This window comes from Anser cygnoides, chromosome 19, assembly GCF_040182565.1.
Source record: "Anser cygnoides isolate HZ-2024a breed goose chromosome 19, Taihu_goose_T2T_genome, whole genome shotgun sequence".
Taxonomy (NCBI): Eukaryota; Metazoa; Chordata; class Aves; order Anseriformes; family Anatidae; genus Anser; species Anser cygnoides.
The window spans coordinates 12,353,909-12,377,110 of NC_089891.1; the positions used below are offsets into that span (position 1 = coordinate 12,353,909).

Sequence of the window (23,202 nt, forward strand, 5' to 3'; positions counted from 1 at the left end):
TTTTCATAACCTTTTATTTTCCCTTTACGGCAAGCTCAGCAAAGCAAGTTTGTCAGAGGCAGAGTGCTCCTAATTTGGTCTCCAGTGACCTCCGGCGCGGTGATTGGCAGCCGGCTGTCAGGAAGGAACTTGTGCCTGTGAGATAGAAATGAGCAGAACAAATGCCGTAGGACAGCTCCGGTTCCCTCGAGGACACGGGCTAAAAAAGGTGAAAGAAGTGCAATTACAGGAGGTTTTCAGCACAGAAAGTTAATTAGCTACTAAATAGCATTTAGTGCAGTTCAACGTGGGGAAATTTATGTTTTGAAAGCAAACAGATCAATGGAAAGCCTGTGGAACCAGCTTTTGGAAAGCCCATGTTGACATTCATGTACTTTGTACTGTAACGTCCTATACAGTTTTTCACGGGTTTCCCTAACAAATAGAGCTGGATTTGTTTCCATGGGTTTGCAGATGTATAGATACACTTCCACACCAGGATGTTTTGACATTTAATTTCAGGGATTCTGGTTGGGCTTTCATCCGGACTCAGTACCTTAATGCCTTTTTCCCTGTTCACTGAAGCCAGCATAAATTGATTCTCTTTGGGGTCTCTGAAGCAGAGGAACTTCGAATTCCAAATATTTTCAGTCAGGTGGTGAATTTAACATAGTTCTTAACCTAATTACCGATTCGCACTGATCAGAGGCAAGTAGCTGGTGTGACTGTGGGGTTTTGCTGTCAACTTCGGGCTTTGCGTGGCCGTGCTGCCCTGTGCGTGTCCTTCCATCCCTTCTCTGCAGCGTCACGAGTAGAAATATTTCAACAAAATGTTTCATTCTAAATTACCAATCCGTTTTCTTTTGCACTTCTTTCATATATTGCTGAAATCAGCATGTTTCACAATTCATTATACATGTATATTGTCAAGGACACTCTCTTATTTATCAGAACAATAGATTTGGGTTCCAGCTACCCAACACAACCTCACTGGGTGCAGTTGCTACACTAAATTTTTCGGCATTTCAGGATAGCTTTGAACTTTTATTGATGGATTATTTATTTGAAGCTATCTGTCATGGGCGGTTTAGGCAGCTGATGCTGCCGTGAGCTGTTTCACCTTGCTGGAAAGAAGAGGAACCTGGAAGGTCAGTGCCTGTGCGGAATAGTGGAGAAACAGAGAAACGCTAACCCCTGGGGAGGAAAAGGGGCATGTAATTCCCATTACACGGACGCTCATACATTATGATGATACTTATTGTCTGTAAACGACGCTTCGCAAGCCGGCATGCAGGAATAGACGGGGCTGTTAAGGGAAAGCTGTTATTACTGAAGGCGTGCTTTAGTGCCATGGTGGTGGAGAGACAACTGGTGAGGGTTTGGCTCTTGCAAGAGACTCTGGGAGTCAGCTGGTGGACACCGACAGCTCAGATAACAGCCACATCCCTGCCGCGATCTTCAGCCCCTTTCCCTCTTGTAATTACATTTGTCACATCTTGTCATAAAATGAGTTATTAGATCTTTGTTGCTGAAATAGCCTTCCCGTGTGATGGGTGCAGGTCTCTGCCCTGGTTCTATAACAGAAATAATAATGGGTTTCATGTCTCTTTATGCCGTAGGTGCACAGAAATGCTTTGACCGAGCAGTAAGGCAGCCCCGCCGCTGCTCACCGACCCGCGCGGGGCCGGGGCAGGATCTTGCCGCGGCAGGAGGACGGCACCGGCAGCACACGGGCGTTTTCCTTCTTAGGGGCAGCCGAAGCTCCCGGAATGTAGCTGAGGTTGATTGCTGCAGCTGGTTGTTGAGAAAATACATCACCGCCGGATCTTGCTCACCGGCAAGCATGAGATGTATTTAGCGACAAGAGAGTAATGGGGCTTGAGCAAGGAGAAAGGTGGAACTGGAACCATGACTATGGCCGTGGGGTTCCTGCCTCAGGTTTTGCTAATCCTCCTTGTAATTTTTTTCCCTGTCCCTTCTGTTCCCGTGGGGCCTTGCACTTGTTCTCCTGTGTTGCTGAGCAGTGCTGCACGCGAGCTGGTGGTCTGCTTTTCCTGGATGCCGCAACCCAAAGTCTCTCTGAAATGCTCCTCCAGCTATTTGCTTTGCCGTGCTTCAGCTCCCTTCTTTTGCAGGGCACTGGTGTAAATCCCTCATCTAACAGATATAATAGTCTGGCTTTCATAAATAATAAATTGGAAAATTCTTCCCCTGTGTCTGCAGATCTTGTGTGCCTGGATAGAGGACTCCCCAAAAGCCACAAAATTAGCATTGATCATACTACTTGTTGCTACTTAGGAACAGAATTATCTCAATATTAAAGTTCTTTTAAGAATAAGGCCAACAGTTTTGAATATTTTCATTCCTTATTTTTTTCTAATCATTATATACAGGAAAAAGTGATTGTATACACAGTGAGTTTTTCCTTAATTCCCACAGTGACTAAATACACACAGCGTATGAGGTGGTGCTCTCTGCATCTCTGCTAAATATGGACGGACGTGTTTGTAGATCTCTCCAAAGGGCATGGTGTGCACAGGTGTCTCTTTCAGATTTCGTAGTCTACATCAGTGAAAACACTGGAGTTTCCCTGAGCTGCACGCCCGAAGGCACTGTGCTCGTGCTCGCTGGCTTTTTGCTGTCCAGAAGGGGTAAATCCAGGCACACGTGTTGCTTCAGATGGCTTCTGAGTGTGTCAGTGCCTGCACAAGCTTGTAACTAGTGGCTAAATGTGAACTGTAAACATCTGTCTGGAAGAAACATTTCCAGAAAGTAGAACGTTGCCGGCACCTTTGTGCCTGGGCTCTGCAGCCTCTGAGCTATGGGCAGCTAACGCTGCGCCTGAAGCAGGTTTTGGTTGCGCAGCTGGCAGTACCCTCCCGTCTTCAGGAGATGCACAATTCCCCAGCTCCAAGCGAGCCTGCCCAGCTCTATCCCTAAATACCATTTCTATCCCTAAATACCACTCCTTGGCCGTTCCCTCCCTGCTGGCAGCTCGAGGTGATGCTCTCGAACCGCGGGCGCGCTGCCCGTTGCGACGAGGGAACCGCGCGACAGCGCTCCCCCAGCGAACCAGTCCTCCGGCTCCTTGTCACACCGGCCAGTGCATCTTTGCAAGAGTTTTAGAAAATTGGTTGCCTCCGCTTGGTCTTTAAGCTCGTTTGAGTCATCTCTTCCAGGAAAATCCTGTGTAACCAGCTGTGGCTGTTCCTGAGCGTTGCTTCACAAATACCAGCTGCTTACAGCCAGCAGGCCAGCATGGGTGGCTTGTACCGGGGCTCCTATTGCTTTTGCATTAACGTGAGATACAGAGTGGTTTAGGAGAGCGTTACGGTTTGCAGCTTTATCTGGAAATAACGCTTGATTTTTCACAAAGGCCGCTACAGTTTTCAAGGAAAAGTTCACAAGTTGCAGGTGGTGGCGTATAGCTGTGTGAGACTGGACGTATCCCAGTATTTCCTACAAAAACTGCCGTCACTCTTCTTTGAGCGAGTTCGTGTATGTGCCGTGATCCCCGCTCACATGGCGATACTGCCGTGTCGCTTCTCAGACCTCAACCTCAGCATGGCTTGAATGCCATTTTGCTTTGATGCTTTCTGAAAAAACGGAGCAGCAGAACCTCACGAGCAGGGCAGCGAAGCCGCTCTGTTAGCTGAAAGTGAGACAGACTTCGTCTCATCTACATAATGCTGCAGACCTCGAGAAGGGGGCTTGGGGATTTATTTCCCATGCGTGTGGGCGCTGAGGTTTTGAGCCGTACATTTGAACGAGGCTGCTCGCAGGGGCTCGGTTAAAAATTTAACCCACAACTAACTGGGATGTCCGGGGACCTGGCCATTGGAATGCAATGACCTGAACCACGGGGAGATGCTGCAAATGGGGCTCGTCCCCGTGGAAGAGGCACCGCAGCCAGGCTTGGAAGGCATACTGATGTGGTGTGCTGCAGATGCATGCTGAGTGTGTGATTTTCAGCGTTCAGTGCCTACATTGTTAGATAAGCGGATTAGAAAACATTGCATAAAGTGGCATTGCAGGGGGCTGTCTTTATACCTGCTACTCGCCTTGTTTTGCAAACCCTGATTTCACAGCAGAACCCATTCAGAGCTTGCGCTGAGATTGTTCGCATGTATTGGCCTTTTTAAGAATCAAGGGGTCACAGTTTCAGATTCACTTAATTCTCAAAGCAGTGATATTTTTCTTTTGGGATTGGGGCTGGTGGCGGGCATGTGGGTTTTTTTAATCTAGACCCGGTTTATTCATAAAGATAGGTATCTGGGGCGCCGTGGGCTCCTGCCTTACTGGAGCATGGATGGATTCCCTTTCCCTGCTTTGTGGTGGGTTAAAGAGCTCACATGCGATTTCCCACTCCGTAACTCCCCGAAGTTCCAGGTTTGCAAACGGAAACCATTTGTCTGAAGGTCACACTCGTGAATCCAGGCTTGTCGGGCCCATTTGCGACGGGGAGGTTCAGGGGAAGCATCTTTGGATCTCACTGGGTTCGGAGAGCGTTTGCCAGATGAGATCCCTGCTCAGTACCAGCACGTGGATGTACCTGCCCCTCCGTGCCCACGCCGAGCGGCTGCACTGCGTGCTGAGGGCTTGCTTCAGCTGGGGGCAAGCAGCTGCTTACAGCTCGCCCTCTCAGGGGTGTTTTCAGGGGCGGTTTTCACTCTTCCCCAGTTCTGCGCACAACAGACCAAAACCAGGATCGTTTGTTGGGACAGCAGGGATTTGATTTAAATAAAAATAATTTAATCGCTCTCGTAGGCTGTCTGTTATTGATTCCTGAGACCTGCGCTGAATTCTAATTTCAGAGCTCTGTCAGAAGATTTGTAGCTTGTCGCACCTGTGGTTATTGCGTGTAACTGCAGTCTCTGGCTGCGCTTTTCTCCTCCACGCTCGTCTGCAGGGACGCGTGTGACAACCGCACGACCTGCTCCACCAGCTCCGCTTCCAGCCTCGACACCAGTGCCCGGTCCCAGGAGAACACCGGGCAAACGCAGAGCGCCAGGTGGGATGAACAGCAGAAGGTCTTTGCCCTCGAGCAGATCTGTGGCGTCTTCAGAGTGGACCTGGGGCAGATGAGATCCCTGCGCCTTTTCTTTAGGTAACGTCTTGTTTTTCTCTGCGGTGTTTGTGCGTGCTCAGCGGGCTCGGTGGAGGCAGGTGGCTTCTGCAGTCCTCGCTGGAAGTCTTTCCCTGGTGGTCGTCTCCAGGAAAGCAAGTGTCGGCCTCCCCCAGGAGAGCCTCCGAGTTACTGTAATGGGGCCTAAAGGGTTTTTTTTCCCGAGCAAGGTGAAGGTGCTGACACTTCTCTCAGCTGTCTCACCAAAACACATTTAAAATATCCTGCAGGTGTGGAAAACATCTCTTTGCCTGTGGTACCTTCTTGCTTGCCTGCCCCTCGCTGGGGCTCTTCTGGGGTCTAACCGCTCTTAGTCTCTTCAGTGAGCTTCCAAATTATTACAACAGTTAAAACATTTTTCAGTGTTTCAACATTTCAAAACATTTTTACTCTCTCTTGTTGTTCTCACTCTCTGCTTCCTTAGAGAGTGATGTGCACAACCAAGTCCACGCGTCTCTAGGAGCTGACTTTGGGAACTGGCTTAATGTTGCTGGGACAGATTTCTTGGTTTTTTTTTTGTTCTCTGGGGAAGACGAAATGTAATTCCTTGATGTGGTGGAAGGGTAGAAGTTGCCAGGCACAAGTGAAGCTCTGTGAGGAAATGAACTTGCAACAGTCCTCTGGTCACTGTGGCCACGTCCAGAGCTGTAAAATGATTTCTGCCCCATTTGAAGGGACAACTTCTTTGTAATTGCTTTCCTGTCTCTGTTGTCTGATGTCTCCCCTTCCTGCTGGGCCTCTCCTTGTCCTGGGAAATGAACGCGGGTTGTTCTCCCTGCTTGTTTTGTCCCACAGCGATGAGGCCTGCACCTGTGGACAACTGGTTGTTGCAAGCCGGGAGAGTCAGTACAAGATCTTCCATTTTCACCATGGTGGCCTGGATAAGCTGTCTGAGGTGTTCCAGCAGTGGAAGTACTGCACAGAGACCCATCTCAAGGACCAGGTACCTGGCAAGGTTCACGAGGCAAGGAGGTTGTTTACCGTGGGTGTTTCACACTCGGGTTTTCAGCCAGCAGAAGGTGTTGGAGAAACGAAGCTGCGAGTTCGCGTCACCAAGTCAGGCAGAAAGCTACAACGTGTTGGAGGTTGTTAGGACGCAGCTGCAAGTCAGATGTGAGATCTCTCTTGTACTTGCTTATCCTCCTCCATTCCTGTTCTGCCTGTGGAATATGGGGGAAGATAAGCCAGAAAACTCGCTTAGGTAGTTATTGTGCTAGATACGGTAACCAGACAGGTCAGCGTTGTGCTTTAGGCATGTAAGGTGGTTGGGAATCTGCAGTGGTAGGTCTGAAATTCTGTCAGAGTCTTTCATCCATTTTGTGAAGCATAGCACACTGCATTTGAAAATGTTTTGACAAGGCATCCTGCCATATTTTGTTCAATCTACATACAAATGTGATAAGAGCTCTTTAATTATCTGTTTAAGATACTGTATGTGCTTATTAGAAACAGTGATTTTTAAATTTCCATCCTTCCCACAGAGCCCCCTGCTGCTTTTCTTATTATGGTCGCATGGGCTCACTTTTTGCATTGAACAACCTTTGATTTTTAAATTAAATGTCAGCTGCAGTCTTGCACTGGGATCATGAGTGCCCTTAGAGAGCCTGGCAGTGCAGTTCCCTGCTTGCCTAACAGCAATCCCTTTGTATATGGCCAATCATATGTAATTTATTGCAGGCATTCCTGGCAGGGTGAAGTTTTGCTGTAAGCAGCATTAATTCAGTTTCAGGTCAGGGATAAGACTGGGGGAGGAATGGAAACTGTTTTTTTAAAAGATGAAGCTGTTTTGTGGTACTCGGATTTTTAATTATTCTAATCACTCTTGCTATTGTAATGATTGGAATTTAAAAAAAAACACTCTCCAAGAACTGCGCTTCAGTGCTTAATCCTACAAGAACCACGCAAAAGGGTTTTCCTGCTCCGAAAATGGCTGGGTTTCATACTCTGCTGCTATCTCTGGCTCTTGCCTCCATTTTTTTTGTTTTGTTTTGTTTTGTTTTCCCCCATTCAGCAGCTTACTGATGAGAAAACGTGCATGCAATTCTCCATCCGTCGTCCTAAGCTGCCCTCCTCGGAGACCCACCCGGAGGAGAACACGTACAGGCGCCTGGACGTGTCTGCCTGGCTCAATCACCTGAACGAATCTGGGCAGGTGGAGGAGGAGTACAAGCTGCAGAAGGTGAGAGGGGTGGCTGCTGCTCTTTTGATCTGCTCTCTCCTGCCACGGAGTGCGAGTCCCCAGGTGGAAGCTGCGATCCTTTGCAAGTGCTGGGTGTTTGAGAGCGTAAGGACTTGCTCGCAGTGCTTGGCTGGAGGTCTTGCTGGGACCACAGGTGGGTCTGCTGCAGGGCAGCGGAGCACCTCTCTGATGGAGGAGCGTGTGCTGTCAGCTGCTGCAGCCCGCTGGAATGAGCAAACCAAAGTGTCGGGTGGTTGGCATGTCTGCAGCAGTGGTGTGGACAAATCAAAGAAAGAAAAATTGAGATTCCTGTATGAAATAATGCAGGGCTTGCAGGGGAGCACTGGGTCCAGGTCCTGAGAGAGGAGTTTGCAGTGAAATGCAGTGTCTCCAAGATTGGGGATTAAGCCGTGACATGAGAACGACACGTTAATCATAGAGCCTCTCCAGGGGGGGTTATTGACATTGAAATGAGCCCGATTTGTGTCTCGTCTGGGAATAGAAGGCCAGCACTTTCCCTCTAAACATGTGCAAATTGCAGGAGCTTGAATCAAGGCGTCACTTGTCAGGAAAGAACTGCAAAGCCACCAAAGCATAGTAGCAGGCAGTTTCTTGTTGCTGTTTTTGGGAATGTTAAAACTGAACCAGTCATAACTTTTGCTCCTTCTTCCAGGCCATTTTCTTTGGTGGGATTGATATTTCCATCCGTGGGGAGGTGTGGCCCTTCTTGCTGCGCTACTACAGCTATGAGTCCACCTCTGAAGAGAGGGAGGCACTGAGAGTACAGAAGAGGAAAGAATACTTTGAGATCCAGGAGAAAAGGTAATAGATCAGCTTCAGCCTCTGCTGCTCATCTCTCCTTAGGTCTGAAGTAGAATGGCACCGCAAGTGACTTACGGAGCCTCTGCCTGGACAGAAGTGCTGGGTGCGGGAGGTGTTAGCACGCACAGCTGACCTTGTGCGGATCTGGAGCTAATACCATACAGTTCAAGTATTATCTTACCTGGGTGCTTGAAACAGGCTCACCGGTACCACGTAGGGAAGCTTATCTCACGGGCAGGACTTCAAGCTTGACGTGCTTGGTTTAGCACACTAGAGGTGAAAATGGGAGCGCATATTTCTTTATAGATATATCTGGATGTAAAAATAGGGAAGAAGAAATTATATCTAATTCAAGGAAGTCATTTCTGCCATAACTGTACATTGTAAACTACTTGTGTAAATCTAAGCTGGAGAGAGACAGTCGTAGTATTAATTAGGAGTCAGTCAGAACAGGGTGGTGAGTTCTGGTGTGCCACCCACAAGGAGCAGTGGAGAACATTTTCAACTGCTCCTGAAGTGGAGTTTATCACAGAAAGCATGCCGTGTCATCCCATTCATAACTAAAGAAGCTCCTTCTAGTAATCCCTTTGGACAGAAAATGTGCTCTTCTAGGCAGGCCTCTTGTCTCTTTTTCAGCTGATGAGAAAACTCTGCACAGAAATAGTTTTTCTCTTAAAATTGAAGCTGAAATAAGTCTGTTTGTTCCTTGTGGCAATCATATTCCTATTGTGTCAACATACTCCTGTTGCCGTTCAATTTTCAGGCTTTCAATGACTCCAGATGAGCAGAAGGATTTCTGGCGTAAAGTACAGTTCACGGTAGATAAAGACGTTGTGAGGACTGACCGCAGCAACCAGTTCTTTCGAGGGGAGGACAACCCAAACGTGGAAACAATGAGGTGAAGTGTCTGATCCTAGTGTCCCAGAAAGTGTGCCCTACTGAATGTGTAGAAAACTCACTAACCCCCCAGCCCAGGCTGCCTCAGTTGCTGCTTTGGGAATGGTGAAGAGCATCGTACATACAGTGGCTGGTACCAAACGATGCAAAAACACTTTTTACCTGGTACTTTCACTGCTTCTTTAGCCATTTACTTGTTGATATGATAACCCTGCTCCTATCACCTTGCTTCCATTCATACATAGGCATATAAGAGGTGTGAGCCTTCTGTGGCTGTGGGGGGTAATGAGTGCTGTAGCGGGGTCGTGGGCAGTTGCTTCGGTCTGTGGTTCTCCTGATGGGGTGGAGGACCAGCACACCGGAGTCTGCTTCATGGCTGTGTGACTTGTAAATGTGTGCCTGTGAAACCGCTGGATTTTATCGAACAGGATGGCTCAGAGCCTCATGATTTCAAGTGTAGGCATCATCTCTCCTTCTCCATGGCTCCTTCATTTTTGTCATCTTAGTCTTTTTAAATTCTTGTTTTCTTTTTGTACTCTGGTGTCTGTGTACACAAAGCCTTCTCCTGGAGTTTTTTTCACCACGCTGATGTTTGCAGCAGGGGTTATCCATATGTGTTACAGCACCTTACAACAGTGTTGTGTGCTTTTGTAGCTGAGATAAACTGTGGTGCTTGTTCCTACTGCACTGCTCCTAGTGGGCTTGCCTCCAGCTGGAAAACAAGAGCCTGAGGAGTTCTGTTCAAATCCACTGTCTCAAACTGCTGTATGCTATTCAGAGTCCTTGTCATTCAGCAAGGAGCCCCTCCGAATTAATCCAGAATGCTGTAATCCTAGTGTTTGTGTATCTTTGCTATGCTTCTGGATACAGTTCTTTTAGGGAAAGCAGTTCTGCAGGATGCAAGATGCTGTACAGGTGCTCAAAAAGCCTCCAGGTGTAATTGCAAGATAATCTAAGATAATTTTAGACAGCAGGAGTGATCTATTACCCTTTTGCACTTGGCTTGACTCAGCCTGTGTGATGGGAGTTGGGGTGGAAGGGACGGGCATGCGCTCAGCTGTGATGAGCCTTCCCTGCATCTCACCTCTCCGTTTGCATGTCTTCTCCAGGAGGATCTTGCTGAACTATGCAGTATTTAACCCAACAATTGGATATTCCCAAGGAATGTCTGACCTGGTAGCCCCAATCCTGGCAGAGGTCCTAGATGAGTCGGATACATTCTGGTGCTTTGTGGGATTGATGCAGAACACGATCTTCATCAGCTCACCCCGGGATGAGGATATGGAGAAACAACTGGTGAGGCTGAGCGCTGAGCTCAGTTTAGTCCTTTCTTTAACTTCTCCTTTCCCCAGTCAAATTAGAAGAACACCCACCATAAAGCAGTTGTCTGGGCTGTTGGGTTCCAGCGTGCAGAATCACACTCCAAGGCTACGAAATAACTGATGGATAAAATTAATCCCAGGTGACTGAGGCACTCCAGAAGCAGTTATAGCCAATAAATTGTCAGAGTAAACTTGCCTTGGCTATGTTGAAGGATGCTGATTCAAGGAATCTTTTATGATCAAATGCATTTAGGGTGGTGCTTTCTTTTTCTCTGCACTGCTCTCAGGCAGACAGAAGACTCACTGCTTTGTTTCTTTCCTGCTTTAGGGGCATTTGGTGTGAATGAGGCAGAGCAGTCGAACTACAGCCGTCTTCATGGGCTTTTATGAAGCCCATTTTGAAGCCCGTTTTTAATAGAGTATTTTAATGATGTCCAAATGAAAAGCCTTATGTATCTGACAGAATTACTTAAAATAAGGTCACCTTGCTCAAAAATGGGAACTTTTTAGTTTAACAGTAATGTCAGTAGTTTACTGGTTAAAATCCTAGAAAATGCATTTTAAACCTGAACAATCCTGTCCAGGTCACGATGACACCAATTTAAAGTGGTAAACTCGTGGTGGAAACCTCATGGGACGCTGCTGGTGAGGTGCAGTTAGTTAACGTACAGATTTATCTCTGTAATGTGCCTGTAACAGTCAGCCTTTCTAAAATCATTTCCACATTGCTCGGCTTCTGCTGAAATGAAATATTGTAGATAGCTACGTCCTTTCTTTTCTCTAGTTTTTAAGACTCTAGCTTCATGCTGCTTTCCTCAGCCTGACTCTCTCCCCTTCTTTCTTTTCACAATGTAGCTGTCATGGGATTTTCTTTTCACCCTCCCTCCTTCCTTGTGAAATAGCTGCAGTGGCCTGGGAGCTCCGGCCACTAATGACAGACCCAAGTGTGCTCCTGGCTGTGCTGTAATAAGCTGGCTGCGCACAGGCCCGTGTGCAAGCTGGAGCTTTTTGTGAGAAGGGAGAGCCGGGGCCAGCACTGCTGGAGCCCAGGTCTGGCACGCGGTGGGGGGCTCGCGGGGCGGCGAGGGCGGTGGCTGAGCTGAGAGCATCTTTTCCAGATGTACCTGCGAGAGCTGCTGCGGCTCATGCACCCACGCTTCTACCAGCACCTTTCTTCCTTGGGAGAGGATGGCCTGCAGATGCTTTTCTGTCACCGCTGGATCCTCCTCTGTTTTAAACGGGAGTTTCCCGACGCTGAGGCTTTGCGCATGTGGGAGGCGTGCTGGGCTCACTACCAGGTTAGGCACTGGGAGACGGGTACGGCTCACAGCGGGCAGCAGCGTGCCCTTTGCTGAATCTTCACCATCTCAGCGAGTGTTGCAGGATTTCCTTAAAGGCTCTTAGTACCAAAGTGTCCAAAATAAGTTTGATTGCAAGCATTCCCTCTTCTACAATACTTTTCTACCTGAGGCTATGACATGTTTTAGTCTTAGCCGTGCTCTAGTTTGATTTGCTGTGGCTCACCTTGAAAGAAACTAAGAGTGATGCAAACTGCAATGGGGCTGCCTCATTATGGAATTGGGGGGCTACTTTTACTGCTCACAGACCGATCAGCTCAGATGGTCCCCACTTCATTTAAAATACAGTCTGTTTGCCATAGTACTGAACTCCTTAAGTATTCTGAACATTTGCAGCAATGACACCTGAAAAGTCTTTTCCAGCAGCTTTAATTCCCTGTGGGCGATTTCCAGCAACCTGTGAGATGTCTCGGGGAGATTTGGAGTAGATACATTCGTGTTTGTAGATGTTACAGAGGGCCTGTAACTATCAGAGGGGTATATCTGTCGAGCAGAAGGATGGATGCCTGCTTCTTTTACTTGGGAATGTCTGGGCTTTAAAAGGAGGCTTTTCAGAATGTGCTGAGCATCCACTTCTGAGGTTCAGGCTTCTCTTTAACAGCTGGACAATGTCTGCTTTGAAAGCTGTGGTCCAAACCAGTGTGGCTCCCACACTTAAAGGCAAGAGACTTTGACTCAGCTGTGATTCACAATTCACCAATAACTCACTTTCTGAGTACCACTAGGCAGAACTGCAAGGAGAAAAAAATCCCTGCTAAGGACGTGCTTGTGAAGGGTGGGGAGATCTCTGCCAGGTCTCTGCCTCCACCTGCTGTAATCCAGCCCCTGTTTTCTCATTGCAGACAGACTACTTCCACCTCTTCATCTGCGTGGCCATCGTGGTGATTTACGGGGACGATGTCATTGAACAGCAGCTGGCCACTGACCAGATGCTGCTGCACTTCAGCAACCTGGCTATGCACATGAATGGAGAACTTGTACTCAGGAAGGTAAACGCCTGCATGCTGATGGGGGCCAAGTCTCAGGTCCAGGAGATGAATCAGAGCATCGAGAAAATGAGGGACTGATGCTTAATCTTCTGTATGCCCCTTCTTGTCTGGAGCCTGGAAGAACAGGATGCTGCTGTTTGCCTGGAAGCAGTTTTGCAGGAAAAAAAAAAAAAAAGAGGTAGTTGTAGAGTGCCTAGGAGGTCACAGCATGGTTGGGGTGACCCTCGCACAAGCTCAGGGAATCAGCAGACAGAGCGGGTCATCTTTGTGCCAGGGTCCCCAGTCCATCTGGGGCCGGGGGTGACCGCAGAACATGCAGGGTGCTGCGGCGGGCACAGCACCACCTCTCCCCCCGCTGCTCTCAGCAGCAGCTTGTGCAGGGAGGCCAGGGGCTGAGCGGGCAGCGGGGCTGGGCAGCAGAACAACCTGACAGGCACCGAGACGTGCTGCAAGCAGCAGCACTGAGCCCGGACCGCTGCAGCTGAGCAGCAAATACTCGTGTTGTGCTGCTGAGAGGCAGGAGTCCGGTGCTAAGAGCAGCTGTTTCTAAATTCACCTGCTGGCAGCGTCTCCGGTGCCTTGTTTAACCTCCAGCTTTGAGTTCAGGAGGAAGTTTTGACTCCTGTAGCGTAGCTGAGCTGGAGCACAGGACAGGAGCACGCTGGCAACCCCTGTGCTTTGGACTCGCCCTCTGGTGACGAGGAAATGACTTTGTCTCTCTCCTCTCTAGGCGAGGAGCCTGCTCTATCAGTTCCACCTGCTACCCCGCATCCCCTGCAGCCTGCACGACCTGTGCAAGCTGTGCGGGACAGGAATGTGGGACAGCGGCTTCATCCCCGCTGTGGAGTGCTCTGGCCATCACCCAGAGTCTGAGAGCTGCCCGTACGGGGGACTGGCAGAAGAGTCTTCTCCTAAACCAGGAAGCGAAGGCAAGAGAGGCTCGAGAACGCGGGACGTCTTCGCCTTCCGAAAATAGCTGGAGAGGAACAGGGCGCGACAGCGGAAGAGGGAAGGGCAGGAAGGATGTTCATAGGAAAAAATGTTGAAGAGAAAAATGGAGGGATAGCTTGTTGAGACTCCTGGGAGGACTGAAAGGTGAAGAATGGAAGAGGAATGGGTTCAGTCTACAGGAGAAGCAAATGTCAGTGCGCAGTGGTGGAACCTGAGCGAAACGCACCAAGCCAGGAACAGTGCTTGCACGAGTTTGGATTTGGTTTTCTTAGAAACATGAAGTGTTTCTAGATCTTAACAAGGACTTTTTATTCTGCCTCTGGGATTCGACTGGTTAGCAACCAGGATTTGTTACTTTCTGATGAGAAATGAGAACGCTAAAGAGAGCCAAGTACAACCAGCAGCATTTGTGGGTCAGGTGGAAGGAGCAGAGCTGAGGCAAAGCCTCTCTGCAGTGTCCCTTCATCAGAGCACACGTGCACTCTTGCTTCAACCAAAACAATGCAGCTTAGTGGCTTCTCTATAAAGCCATGACGATCATTTTAATTATAATCTGCCAAAAATAAACCTGCAAACTGTTGGGATTGCAGGGAAGGTATCTGCTTTGTTGGCAAGGAAGAACTGGTCACCTAAAGGTCTTGCCTCTCGTTCTTTCTTTTTTTATACGGTATGCCTGTTGGCATGGTGTTGTTTGTTGGTTGTTTCTTTTTTTTCCCATTTGTACAGAAAGTGTACAGCCACAGGTCTTAAAGCACTGCTTTTCTGTAGTCAGGGTATTTCATAGCCACCTTTCAAAGTTTACTTCTTCATGACATTACAGCAAAGCTGCTTCTTTACGCTGACAGCCACAGACTTCAGACACTTGTTTATGGAATTCTGTTCTTTCCAGTGTATTTCCCAATCTGTTCCCTTTGGCTCTTCTCAATTACTGCATTTTTTCTGTCCTTATTTATCTTTGCTGTAGGCTGTAGCGAATGTGCTCCAACTGGACTCTGGGCTCCTCAGCTGGTGCCGGTGGTACATACTCTTCCCCATATTGAAATGAAAACGAAACTTGGTTTGTTGTAGCCACTTTAGCTGAGCTGTCTTTGATAAACGTTTCCCTTGAAGTATTTTTGACAGGACAGCGCGTTTCCGCTGCTGTCTTCTATAAAACTTGCCAACAAGAAGTGGAGCTGGGGCCTTGAGCGCAGCTGTGTTGCCAAACACGGAACGACCTTACCAAATTCAGTGGCATCCAAAGGTGTGTCCTGAGCCGAAGCTTGTGCCAAACAGCCTGGACAATTGCTTCCTTTAGGAATGAAAACAGAGGCGAGGTGGCCGTGGGCTGTGCTGCCTTCGCTGCTTCCTCCTGCACAGCGTATGAAGTCTCACAGTCTTCTCCGTGTTGTCTTGCTCCCTCAGTGCAGCCCCTCGGCTGCTCTCACACAGCGGTGCCGCTCCGGCAGGGTGGGCAGCGCCTGCTCACCTTTCGGCTCTGCCTCTCGGGCACGTTTGTTTGTTTGCAGCGCGCGTGGAAAACCCCGTGCCCGCTCTGTGCTGCGGCAGGCACCTGCATTGGACAAGCAGATTTCTCTAAAAGTCGTCTTATCCCCAGGCTGCTCTGGGGTGCGTGTGCTGTGCCCCTGCGGGAGGTGAGGCTGCTGGTGGGGACCCTTCAGGTGAGACCAGGACATCCCCGGTGCTTTCGGAAGGGCACCGAGACCTGACCCTAGGCAGGCACCACGCCAAAGAGCAGCTGTGAAGCAGGGAGTTCTCGGAGATTTATGACATTTCAGTGGATAATAAAAGTCTGTGTGAGCCATTCGTGTGCACGTTGCTGGGCAGGCTGGGTGCTGCACCCTGTGGTCAGGTACGGGGCTTGGCTGGGCACCGTCCCGCAGCCTGGGTGCTGCGTCTGGGTCTGGGTGCTGGGTCTGAGCTGCTCCCACCGGGCTGCACTGCTTCCAGCCTGGGGATGCCCGGAGCTCTCCAAGTATTCGTGTAAATGTAGGCTCTAAGCAGCAGCGGCCAAATTACCTTCCGAAAGCCCGCGTGGTAGCAAATGGTGGCAGCACCTTCCTGCCACGCTCCCCGTGGGGACAGGAGGCAGGCACCGCTCGCTGTCACCTGCGTCCTCATGCGGGACAGGGGTGACCATAAGGCTTTTGCAGCCCCCACGAGGCACCCGTCGGTGCTGGGGGTGCCCAGGGGTCTGGTTGGGAGCCCTGTGGGTGCTGTGCTCGGCACGGGGCGGGCGCTCGCTGCTGCAGCCGGCTGGGAGGCACCAGCAAACACCGACCAGAAGATCCGGAGCTGGTTTTGCTGCAGCAGCCGTGCCCAGCCAGCAGAAGACAATGGGAAGAGATGAAGTAGATAATTTCTAGCATTATTTTTCCACTGTTAAAATGTCATTCAGCAATGTGGAAATCACTCAGGATTTGTTTAGTTAAAGGCTGCTGCAGTTCTCCCACGCGTGGAAAAGCTGGCTGTCTCTGTTGGAAGCAGCGCTCGGCTGTGTGGGAGCACCGCCACGGGATCGGCGTGCCGCCCCCCTGACGGCTCTCCTGAGCCTGGTGCCACCCATGGGTCCCACCAGTTGCCAGGTGTCTGGGTGCTGCAGGCCACCGTGCTCCCTGCTGCGAGCTTCCCTCCCGCAGTGCCCTGCGCTCCCCTCCCTGGGTCGGAGAAACCCCGCAGAGCTGTGGCCGGCTGCTCCCCGCTCGCTGGGACTGCTCCTGCCCTGGGTAACCTGGTTCCACATCCACAGACTTCTGAGCTTGTTTAAATCCCATGTCGGAGGGTGGTGGGGGGCTGTAAGAGCAGCTCAGCCCCGTCCCGGGCAGGATGGATGGGGCCCTGGGCACCTGGTGGGTCAGCCCAGTGGTCCCCAGTGCGGAGCTGGGCACGGCGTCTCTCATGGGCAGCCCGTATTGCACAGGGGCATCCTCCAGCAGCAGCCAGGGCTTGGGTGCACCGCTTGTCCCTAGCACTGCCCCAGCCTCTCACAAGAAATTTCTCGGATTTCACACAACCTGGGCAGGCTCCGACAGCGGCGAGCCAGGAGAAGAACAAGAGAGAGCCGAAACGCGTGGTGGGAGGCGAAGGCTCGGTGAAGGCTGGGGCGAGAGGGTTTGCCAGCACTTCGGGGTCCCCTCTGGCCGTGTCACCCGGTGGCGGTGCAGAGGGAAGGAGCAGTGTCCCGTTCGGGTAAGGCCGGAGCTGGGGCTGCAGCCCCCGTCCATGCCAGCTGTGGCAGCGGTGCCGCGCCGTGTGGAAGAGAAAAGAGAAAAGGAAATAAAAATGAAAAAGGATGAATCTGGCCCTTGCAAAGTGGTGAAGTGAATCTTAGAAACAATGACCCTCGTGTGGCTTCCCTCCTGAATTGCTGCCCTGTTCATTGCATTAGCTGCAGCCAGCAGCCAAAAATAGACCCTTGCAAAGGTAAATAGTCAGCATAAGCCTCTTTAGGCAGCCTTGAGCCGATACGTCCCCCTGCCTCCTGGTGCCGGGGAGCACGGGAGCGGGGAAAAAGGGAAACCAGAGCCCTGGCTGGCAGGGACGGGGCCGTGGAGCCCGTGCTGCATCTGGGGCCGGGGCGAGGGCAGCGCCGGGCAGGGGGCGGTGAGATGCTTCGCTTCTCCATGGCGTTAAGCTTTAACCGGGCCGCAGGCCGAGGCCCTGGGCCGGCACCGGGGCAGCGGTGTTCAGCCAAACTTCAGTTTCTCCTGCAGGGAGAAACACTTCCAGCTGTGAACTGGGGCAAGGAGGCGCTGGGGTGAGCTCGTTCTCGTTTGTAGGGTGAGCGATGTGTTTGGACACGGCTGTTTTGTTCAAGGGACGCTGTCCGTCAAATGAAAAATTACAGCTCAGGAGAACAAAGAGCCTCACCTGAGTTATTACGAGCACCAAAGAATTTGGAACCCAGCTTAGCTTTCCCCCATGGGCTGGCTGATTAATCTTCGTGTCTCTCTTGCTTGGGTCATAAAAATAGACCAGCCCGGCTGGCTTCCGCTCATGGTCACATCCTGCTCCGGGCGCTGGCCCTGCCCTGTCCTGTTTGTGCTCAGCGCCGCAGGGAGAGGTCCACGCACCGCCCGTTGCTCGCGTTTAGCAACAAAACACGCGGTGAGGTCTCACGGCGCCTTGGGAGAAGAGGTGCCGCTGCCCGGGGTGCGCACCGAGGCTGCCAAAGCCGGGAGGATTTGGTCGGGCTCCGCTGGGAGGCTCGGGGCCAGCAGCGAGCCCGTTCCTGGGCTGCCCACCACGGCCTGGTCGCCACCGCCAGCCGCTTTCCGGCTACTTTCTCTCCCTCGATTTATTGCGATGAAGCACATCCGTGATAAACCGTGCTCCGGCAGCTGTTACACCTGGCGAGGTGCAGTGGGATTTTCCTTGCACTTCACCAAGGAATTGCCTCTTCCCAGTGGCAGCTGAGGACCAGCCTGACCCAGGACAGGGCCCCCAGCCCCACCACCCCACTGCGGCCGGCACAGTACAGTCCTGCTATCGTAGGGTTCTTCTTTTTGGGGCTGGGCTTCTGGGCTGGGGGGGGCAGTGTCTATGGACCAGCACCAGTGTAACATCCCTCTGTGCCGCGTGGCAAACGCTGCCCTCCTGCTCCAAATGGGGACGCTTAAAATAAATACTGTGCTTGAAACTGATGGAGGAAATACAGTTGTTAGAAATAGGCAGCACCAGAGAGGCTCTGCAGAGAGGAGCCGTCCATGGGCTGCCCTTCCTAGCCCCTCAGGAGCACGCTAGGCGTGGAGAGCACGGCTCGGCCAGCGGAGCGCCGGGCTCTGTGACTCCCACCGCGGCGCCAGGACGGGCAGTGCCCAGGGCAGGGGCTGCCCCAGCCGCTCCTCGGGCTCCTGGGAAGCCCCTGGTGCAGCCTGGAGGGATGGAGGGATGGAGGGATGGAGCAATGGAAGGATGGAGGGGGAGGATGGAGGGATGGAGGGATGGAGGGATGGAGCGATGCAGTGATGCTGCGATGGAGCGGGCAGCGTGGCCACGTGCAGCTCCTCCAGGCTCCGCTCCCCCAGACCAGGACATCCCTGCCCACCCCTGTGGCTCTGCTGTTTTGTTTTCAAACCTGTCATTGTCTGCAGGCTGTTCTCATTTAAACTGATGTTTCGCAGCTCACCTTTAAAACAAAGCCCGAGTCTTCCCATGGGAAGGGAATATCAAAGAGTTTTTTTTTTTTTCTTTTCCTCTGTTTCCCCTTGCAAGCCTGGTGCTGTTTTGTTCACAAGCTTGCATGCCTGCAAATAAATAAATAAACAGAGACATACCATGGTGCAGTGGTACAAAAAGCAGGAAAACAAAACAAAGCTAAAGCAAAATGCCTCCTCCTTGTAAACTTCCCAGGGCCATCCTTGGGGCCGTGCCGTGCCAGCAGTGAACACCCAGGGTTAGGATCTGTTTTCCAGCGGGAACCTGCCGCACCCCATTGCTGCTCCAGCTGCGTGCCACCAAATGCCCACATCTGTGTTTTGCTGGACTCATGGAGCTGCACCCCAGCGATGTCATCACAACTCTAATGAAGGTGCTTTTTAAGCAGAATCCACCAAGCTGCTGTCCTTGTGTGAGGTCTTCAGCACCCAGAATTGCCTTGGAGGAAGCCGGAGTCTGCGGCCAGGCTGGGTGCGCTGAGCTGTCCGCGTCCCTGGGGCCTGTGACCAACCCGGCCACATCAGGGGCACCCCAAAAACACATCAATGAGCCCAGGGACAAAGCCAGCTGAGGTAACGCCATGAAAAGGACCTGGTTTGAACCAACATTTCTGGTGATTTTGATTGTCCAGCGTTTTTTCCTGAATGGCAGAGGTTCCCCAAGCACCCCCAGCCCTCCGCTAGAGCCAGGTCCCCTGGATTCAGCCAGCTGCAAATTCAGTCCCTGCAGAGCTCCTGCTTCGTGCGGCCGAGCAGCAGGAGGATCCAGAGGAGGAGCAGCCCAAATCTGCTCCTGGGATTTCTGTTTCTGTTTGGTTTGGGTTTGTCTTTTAGGAACCACAAACAAGTTCGTCCGCTTCTGCCTCTGCCTGCCGCTTGCCCAACATCGGCGGTGGCACCGGAGCCCAGGGCGGTGGCTCAGCTGCAGCGCGGCCGGACGGCCGGCATCCTGCAAACCTCAGGTTTCTCGGGTGCTGTCACGTTGCAGAGCTCAGCATCCTACGGGCGTGCAGGGCCGAGGAGCTCTGCCTTGAGCTCTGGCTGAGCTCAGCAAGGAGCTGCGGGTTCCGCGGTGCGTCCTGGTTGTGTTCGCACGCAAGCGCAGCTCCCCTGGCTTCGCTCTTGTGATACCGCCCGGCTCCTCCCAGCTCCTGGAGGGAGGCAGCGCCGCTTTGCCAAAACATTTGGGGATGGGGCTGACGGCTCCTGCAGGACGTGGTGCCAGCGCCGTGCCCGCAGCCTGTGCGAACCCCTCCTGGGGCTCTGCTGGGCCCCACCAGCCCTGCTTTGGGCAGCGACCCCGACCAGCCACGGCACAGCCCTCCAACCCATCCCAGCCAGCCCACGCCAGCCAGGGCTGTGTTGAGCCGTGCCTCCTCCTCCTCCTGCACCCCGGGGTGCTCCGCAGGTGCCAAAGCCACCTCCAAGGCCTCCAGAGCCCAGAGCTTCCCTCCGGCCGCCCGCAGCCTCGGGGCGCAGGGGGGGCCATGTGGGAGTCCCAGGCATGCAGCACCCTGCTCAGGCAGCACCCGGCTTTGTGGGGTGACTTCAAACCCTTCCCCGTGGTCCCAGCCCCGAGCAGAGCCCGTGCTGCGGGTGAAGGCAGAGCCCTTGGGCATCACCGGCAGCGGGGAGCGAGAGCACCGCAGTGGGTGGGCAGCCCCCGGGTGGCTCCAGCAGCCGGGGCCCGTCCCAGGAACCCAATTCCCACATACTGCACGGGGGGGGGGGCAGGCGATGAAGAACTTCCAGCGGTGACTGGAAACCTTGGAAACGGCCCAAACACCAGCTGGCCTTTAGGCCTTCTGCCAAGGGTAATAAATCTGCCCCAGAAGCTGCGCGGCTGCAGTCAGTGCTGGGCGGGCGCTGGCGGAGCAGCCGTGCCGACGGCTCTCTCCTGGGGCTGGGGGCCAGCGGGGAGCGCGAGCCCCGGCCTCGGCGGCCTCGGCGCAGCCCCACGGGGTGCACGGGGATGTGGCACAGCTGGGGCTCGGCTGCTGCAGAGAGGAGCCAAGCGAGGGCCGAGCCCCGCCGCTGGGAACGCCGCGCCAGCAGCTGTTGGCAGCAGAGCCGCGTGCAGCCACGGCGCTGCGCTTCGTGCAGGAGAGCTGGATGCACCGAGCAGGGTGAGGGGCAGCCTCCCCAGGCTGGAAAAATCTCTTCGTCCCTTCCTGCAGGCGTGTAGGAAGAGGGTCGGGCCCAGCTGCCGCAGCCGCCTGCACCGAGAGGTCACAGGCACGGTGACGCAAGCTGCCGGCAGCGCGCCGTCTCCGAGAAGCCCGTGCGCTCAGCCCTGCCTGCTGCCAGCACAGCGGCGGGAGGAAAGGGTTAAGAAGCTGCCAGCCTGGGGATGAGGCAAGGGAATTCAGCTGCTGACGCAGGTAGGAGATCTGCAGGCGAAGCATCCCTGGTACAGACACGGCAGCGTCACCACCTCGCCACGAGCCCCCCCCCTGTGCAGCACGCGCAGTGCACGGGGCAGCAGGCGACCGGCAGCTCCGCAGCGCAGCAGAGCAGGGGCCCCTCCTTGGGCTGCTCCTCTGCACCGAAGACCCCGAATTCCGGGTGCTGCCCAAGGTCCTGCGGAGGCAGGAGCATGCTGGGGGGGGCCAGAGCGCTCCCACCCCTCTCCTTGCTGCCTGGCACAGCCCTTCTCCTGCAAACCGCCACCATGAGCGTGCGCTGGGCACCACCACGCACCCGGGCACCACAGGGGTGTGGAAATGCCCTGCACAGAGCCCTGCCCACAGACCCCAAGAGGGCGAGTGCTGCGGGGCAGTCGATGAGGACCCGCATGTGCTGACCTTTCTGTTCTTGAAAAATCACTCGTCAGCAGCTCAGGCAATAAAAAGACTCAGAAGGAGCAAGGCTGGAATTGGTGACATGGGAAGAAATGGCCGGCGGAGACGTTCTGCTCTCAGGGTGTCTGGGATGGGATGGGATGCGATGGGATGGGATGCGATGGGATGGGACGCGATGGGATGGGATGCGATGGCATGGGGGTGGCCTCCCAGGGGGCAGCCAGCTTGTCCATGGGACCTCATAATTTGACTTCTCCTGAGCTTCTCCTGAGCACAGCGACAACACAGCACCCCTCAGGCCCAAGCAAATAGCTGGAGCAAGCCCCGAGCTTGCCAGGTCTGGGACAGTCCCAATGAGCCCCCTGGGACCAGGGGGATCCTGAAATGGGAGTCTTTTCCCTTGCAGATGCATCAGCTGCTTGCACATGAGCTCTGCAGAGCCACTGCTGTCAGAGAATGGGGCAGTGGCGGCCGTGGTGCTGGGACTCAGCACTCACCTGGCGCATCAGGCTCTGAGAGCGGGCACGAGCCAGGGGCTGCTTCCACCGAGCCACTGCCACGGCCACCTTGCTGCCCCCCTGGAGCCAGCCATGAAGTCAGGCCCTATGGAAATATAATAGGATAATCGATGGCCCATTGTTGCTGGGCTTAATTTAGCCATTCAGGCGGGGAGCGAACAATGTGAATGTGCGTAAGCAGAAGCCGAGGCAAGAGATGAATCAGCCCCGAGTCCTCAGCGGCGCAGGGGCTGAGCGGGGGCAGGCAGAGAGGCTCACCTGCAGCCCCCGAGCCCCGCAGCCGCAGCATGTGGGGTGCCAGCAGTGCAGGTAATGGGGATTCACTTTGCTTTGTGCAATGCCAGCTCTAAAATGGCTGCGCTTAGTGTAAAATGCCTGCATTGCCAGAACACCCTTGCAAGCGGACCCAGGAGCAGGGAAGCTGCTGGAACAGCCCATGGCCGTGAGCAGGGCACCGTCTCGGGTTGGCTTTCCAGCCTGCACCCAACCCAACTCGAAAGGTCCCAAAAGTGGCATTTGGGGAGAGCCCCAGCACCCACCCAGCTCGCCCGCTGCAAGCCCAGCCCGGCACATGGCCCGCATCTTTCCAGCTTTCCTGCTTTGCCCCGCTGCTCGGCAGTGCCCACCCCGATACCTGGGGAATCGCCCTTCCTTCCTCCTCACTGTTTATCTTCTGCACATTCCTCCGGGCTGGCTCACACCCCACCCTGGCCAACCGGCAGGTATGCGGCACATTCAGGCTTTCCTTGTAAATTAGTCACTCTGCTGTGATCTGCTGGTTATCTGCTTCTCTCTGTTGCCTCTGGGTTGTGGTCAGCATTTCAACCCCTGCCAAGGAAATCCTTGGGGTCGATCAGAGCAAGACACCAAAGGGATCTTCGCATTGCTCCACAGTGTCACCAGCTCCACGTTTTTCTCCATTTTGCCCTCTGGAGCTGGCAGGTTGGACTACACCCCCCCCACATCTGCTGGAGCCCAGCTCGCTGGCACCTCCAGCTCTGGTCTCCAGCTTGTGCCGCAGGAGGCCCTGCCCCAGCTCGGTTCAGCCAAAACACTTGCACCGAGTTCACCCCTGCTGTTTCTGCCACCGCTGCGTGCATCCAGC

At 53.2% G+C, this 23,202-nt stretch overlaps 1 protein-coding gene across 10 annotated transcripts in view; it reads left to right on the forward strand.

The window, feature by feature from the left end:
* The window catches only part of TBC1D16 (TBC1 domain family member 16), a 31,629-nt gene extending 16,203 nt beyond the window's left edge, over window positions 1-15,426 (forward strand). For 8 of the 10 annotated variants that reach the window (XM_066980288.1, XM_066980284.1, XM_066980286.1 and 5 more), the window contains 9 exons: window positions 4,889-5,086; window positions 5,900-6,047; window positions 7,116-7,283; window positions 7,957-8,105; window positions 8,869-9,003; window positions 10,112-10,298; window positions 11,443-11,622; window positions 12,525-12,671; window positions 13,402-15,426. In XM_066980288.1, coding sequence (XP_066836389.1) covers window positions 4,889-5,086; window positions 5,900-6,047; window positions 7,116-7,283; window positions 7,957-8,105; window positions 8,869-9,003; window positions 10,112-10,298; window positions 11,443-11,622; window positions 12,525-12,671; window positions 13,402-13,647 — 1,558 coding nt within the window. In that variant the 3' untranslated portion in view covers window positions 13,648-15,426. The remainder of the gene's footprint in view (window positions 1-4,888; window positions 5,087-5,899; window positions 6,048-7,115; window positions 7,284-7,956; window positions 8,106-8,868; window positions 9,004-10,111; window positions 10,299-11,442; window positions 11,623-12,524; window positions 12,672-13,401) is intronic. The other 2 variants (XM_066980290.1, XM_066980291.1) reach the window with 2 other exon arrangements.
* Window positions 15,427-23,202: the final 7,776 nt, after the last annotated feature.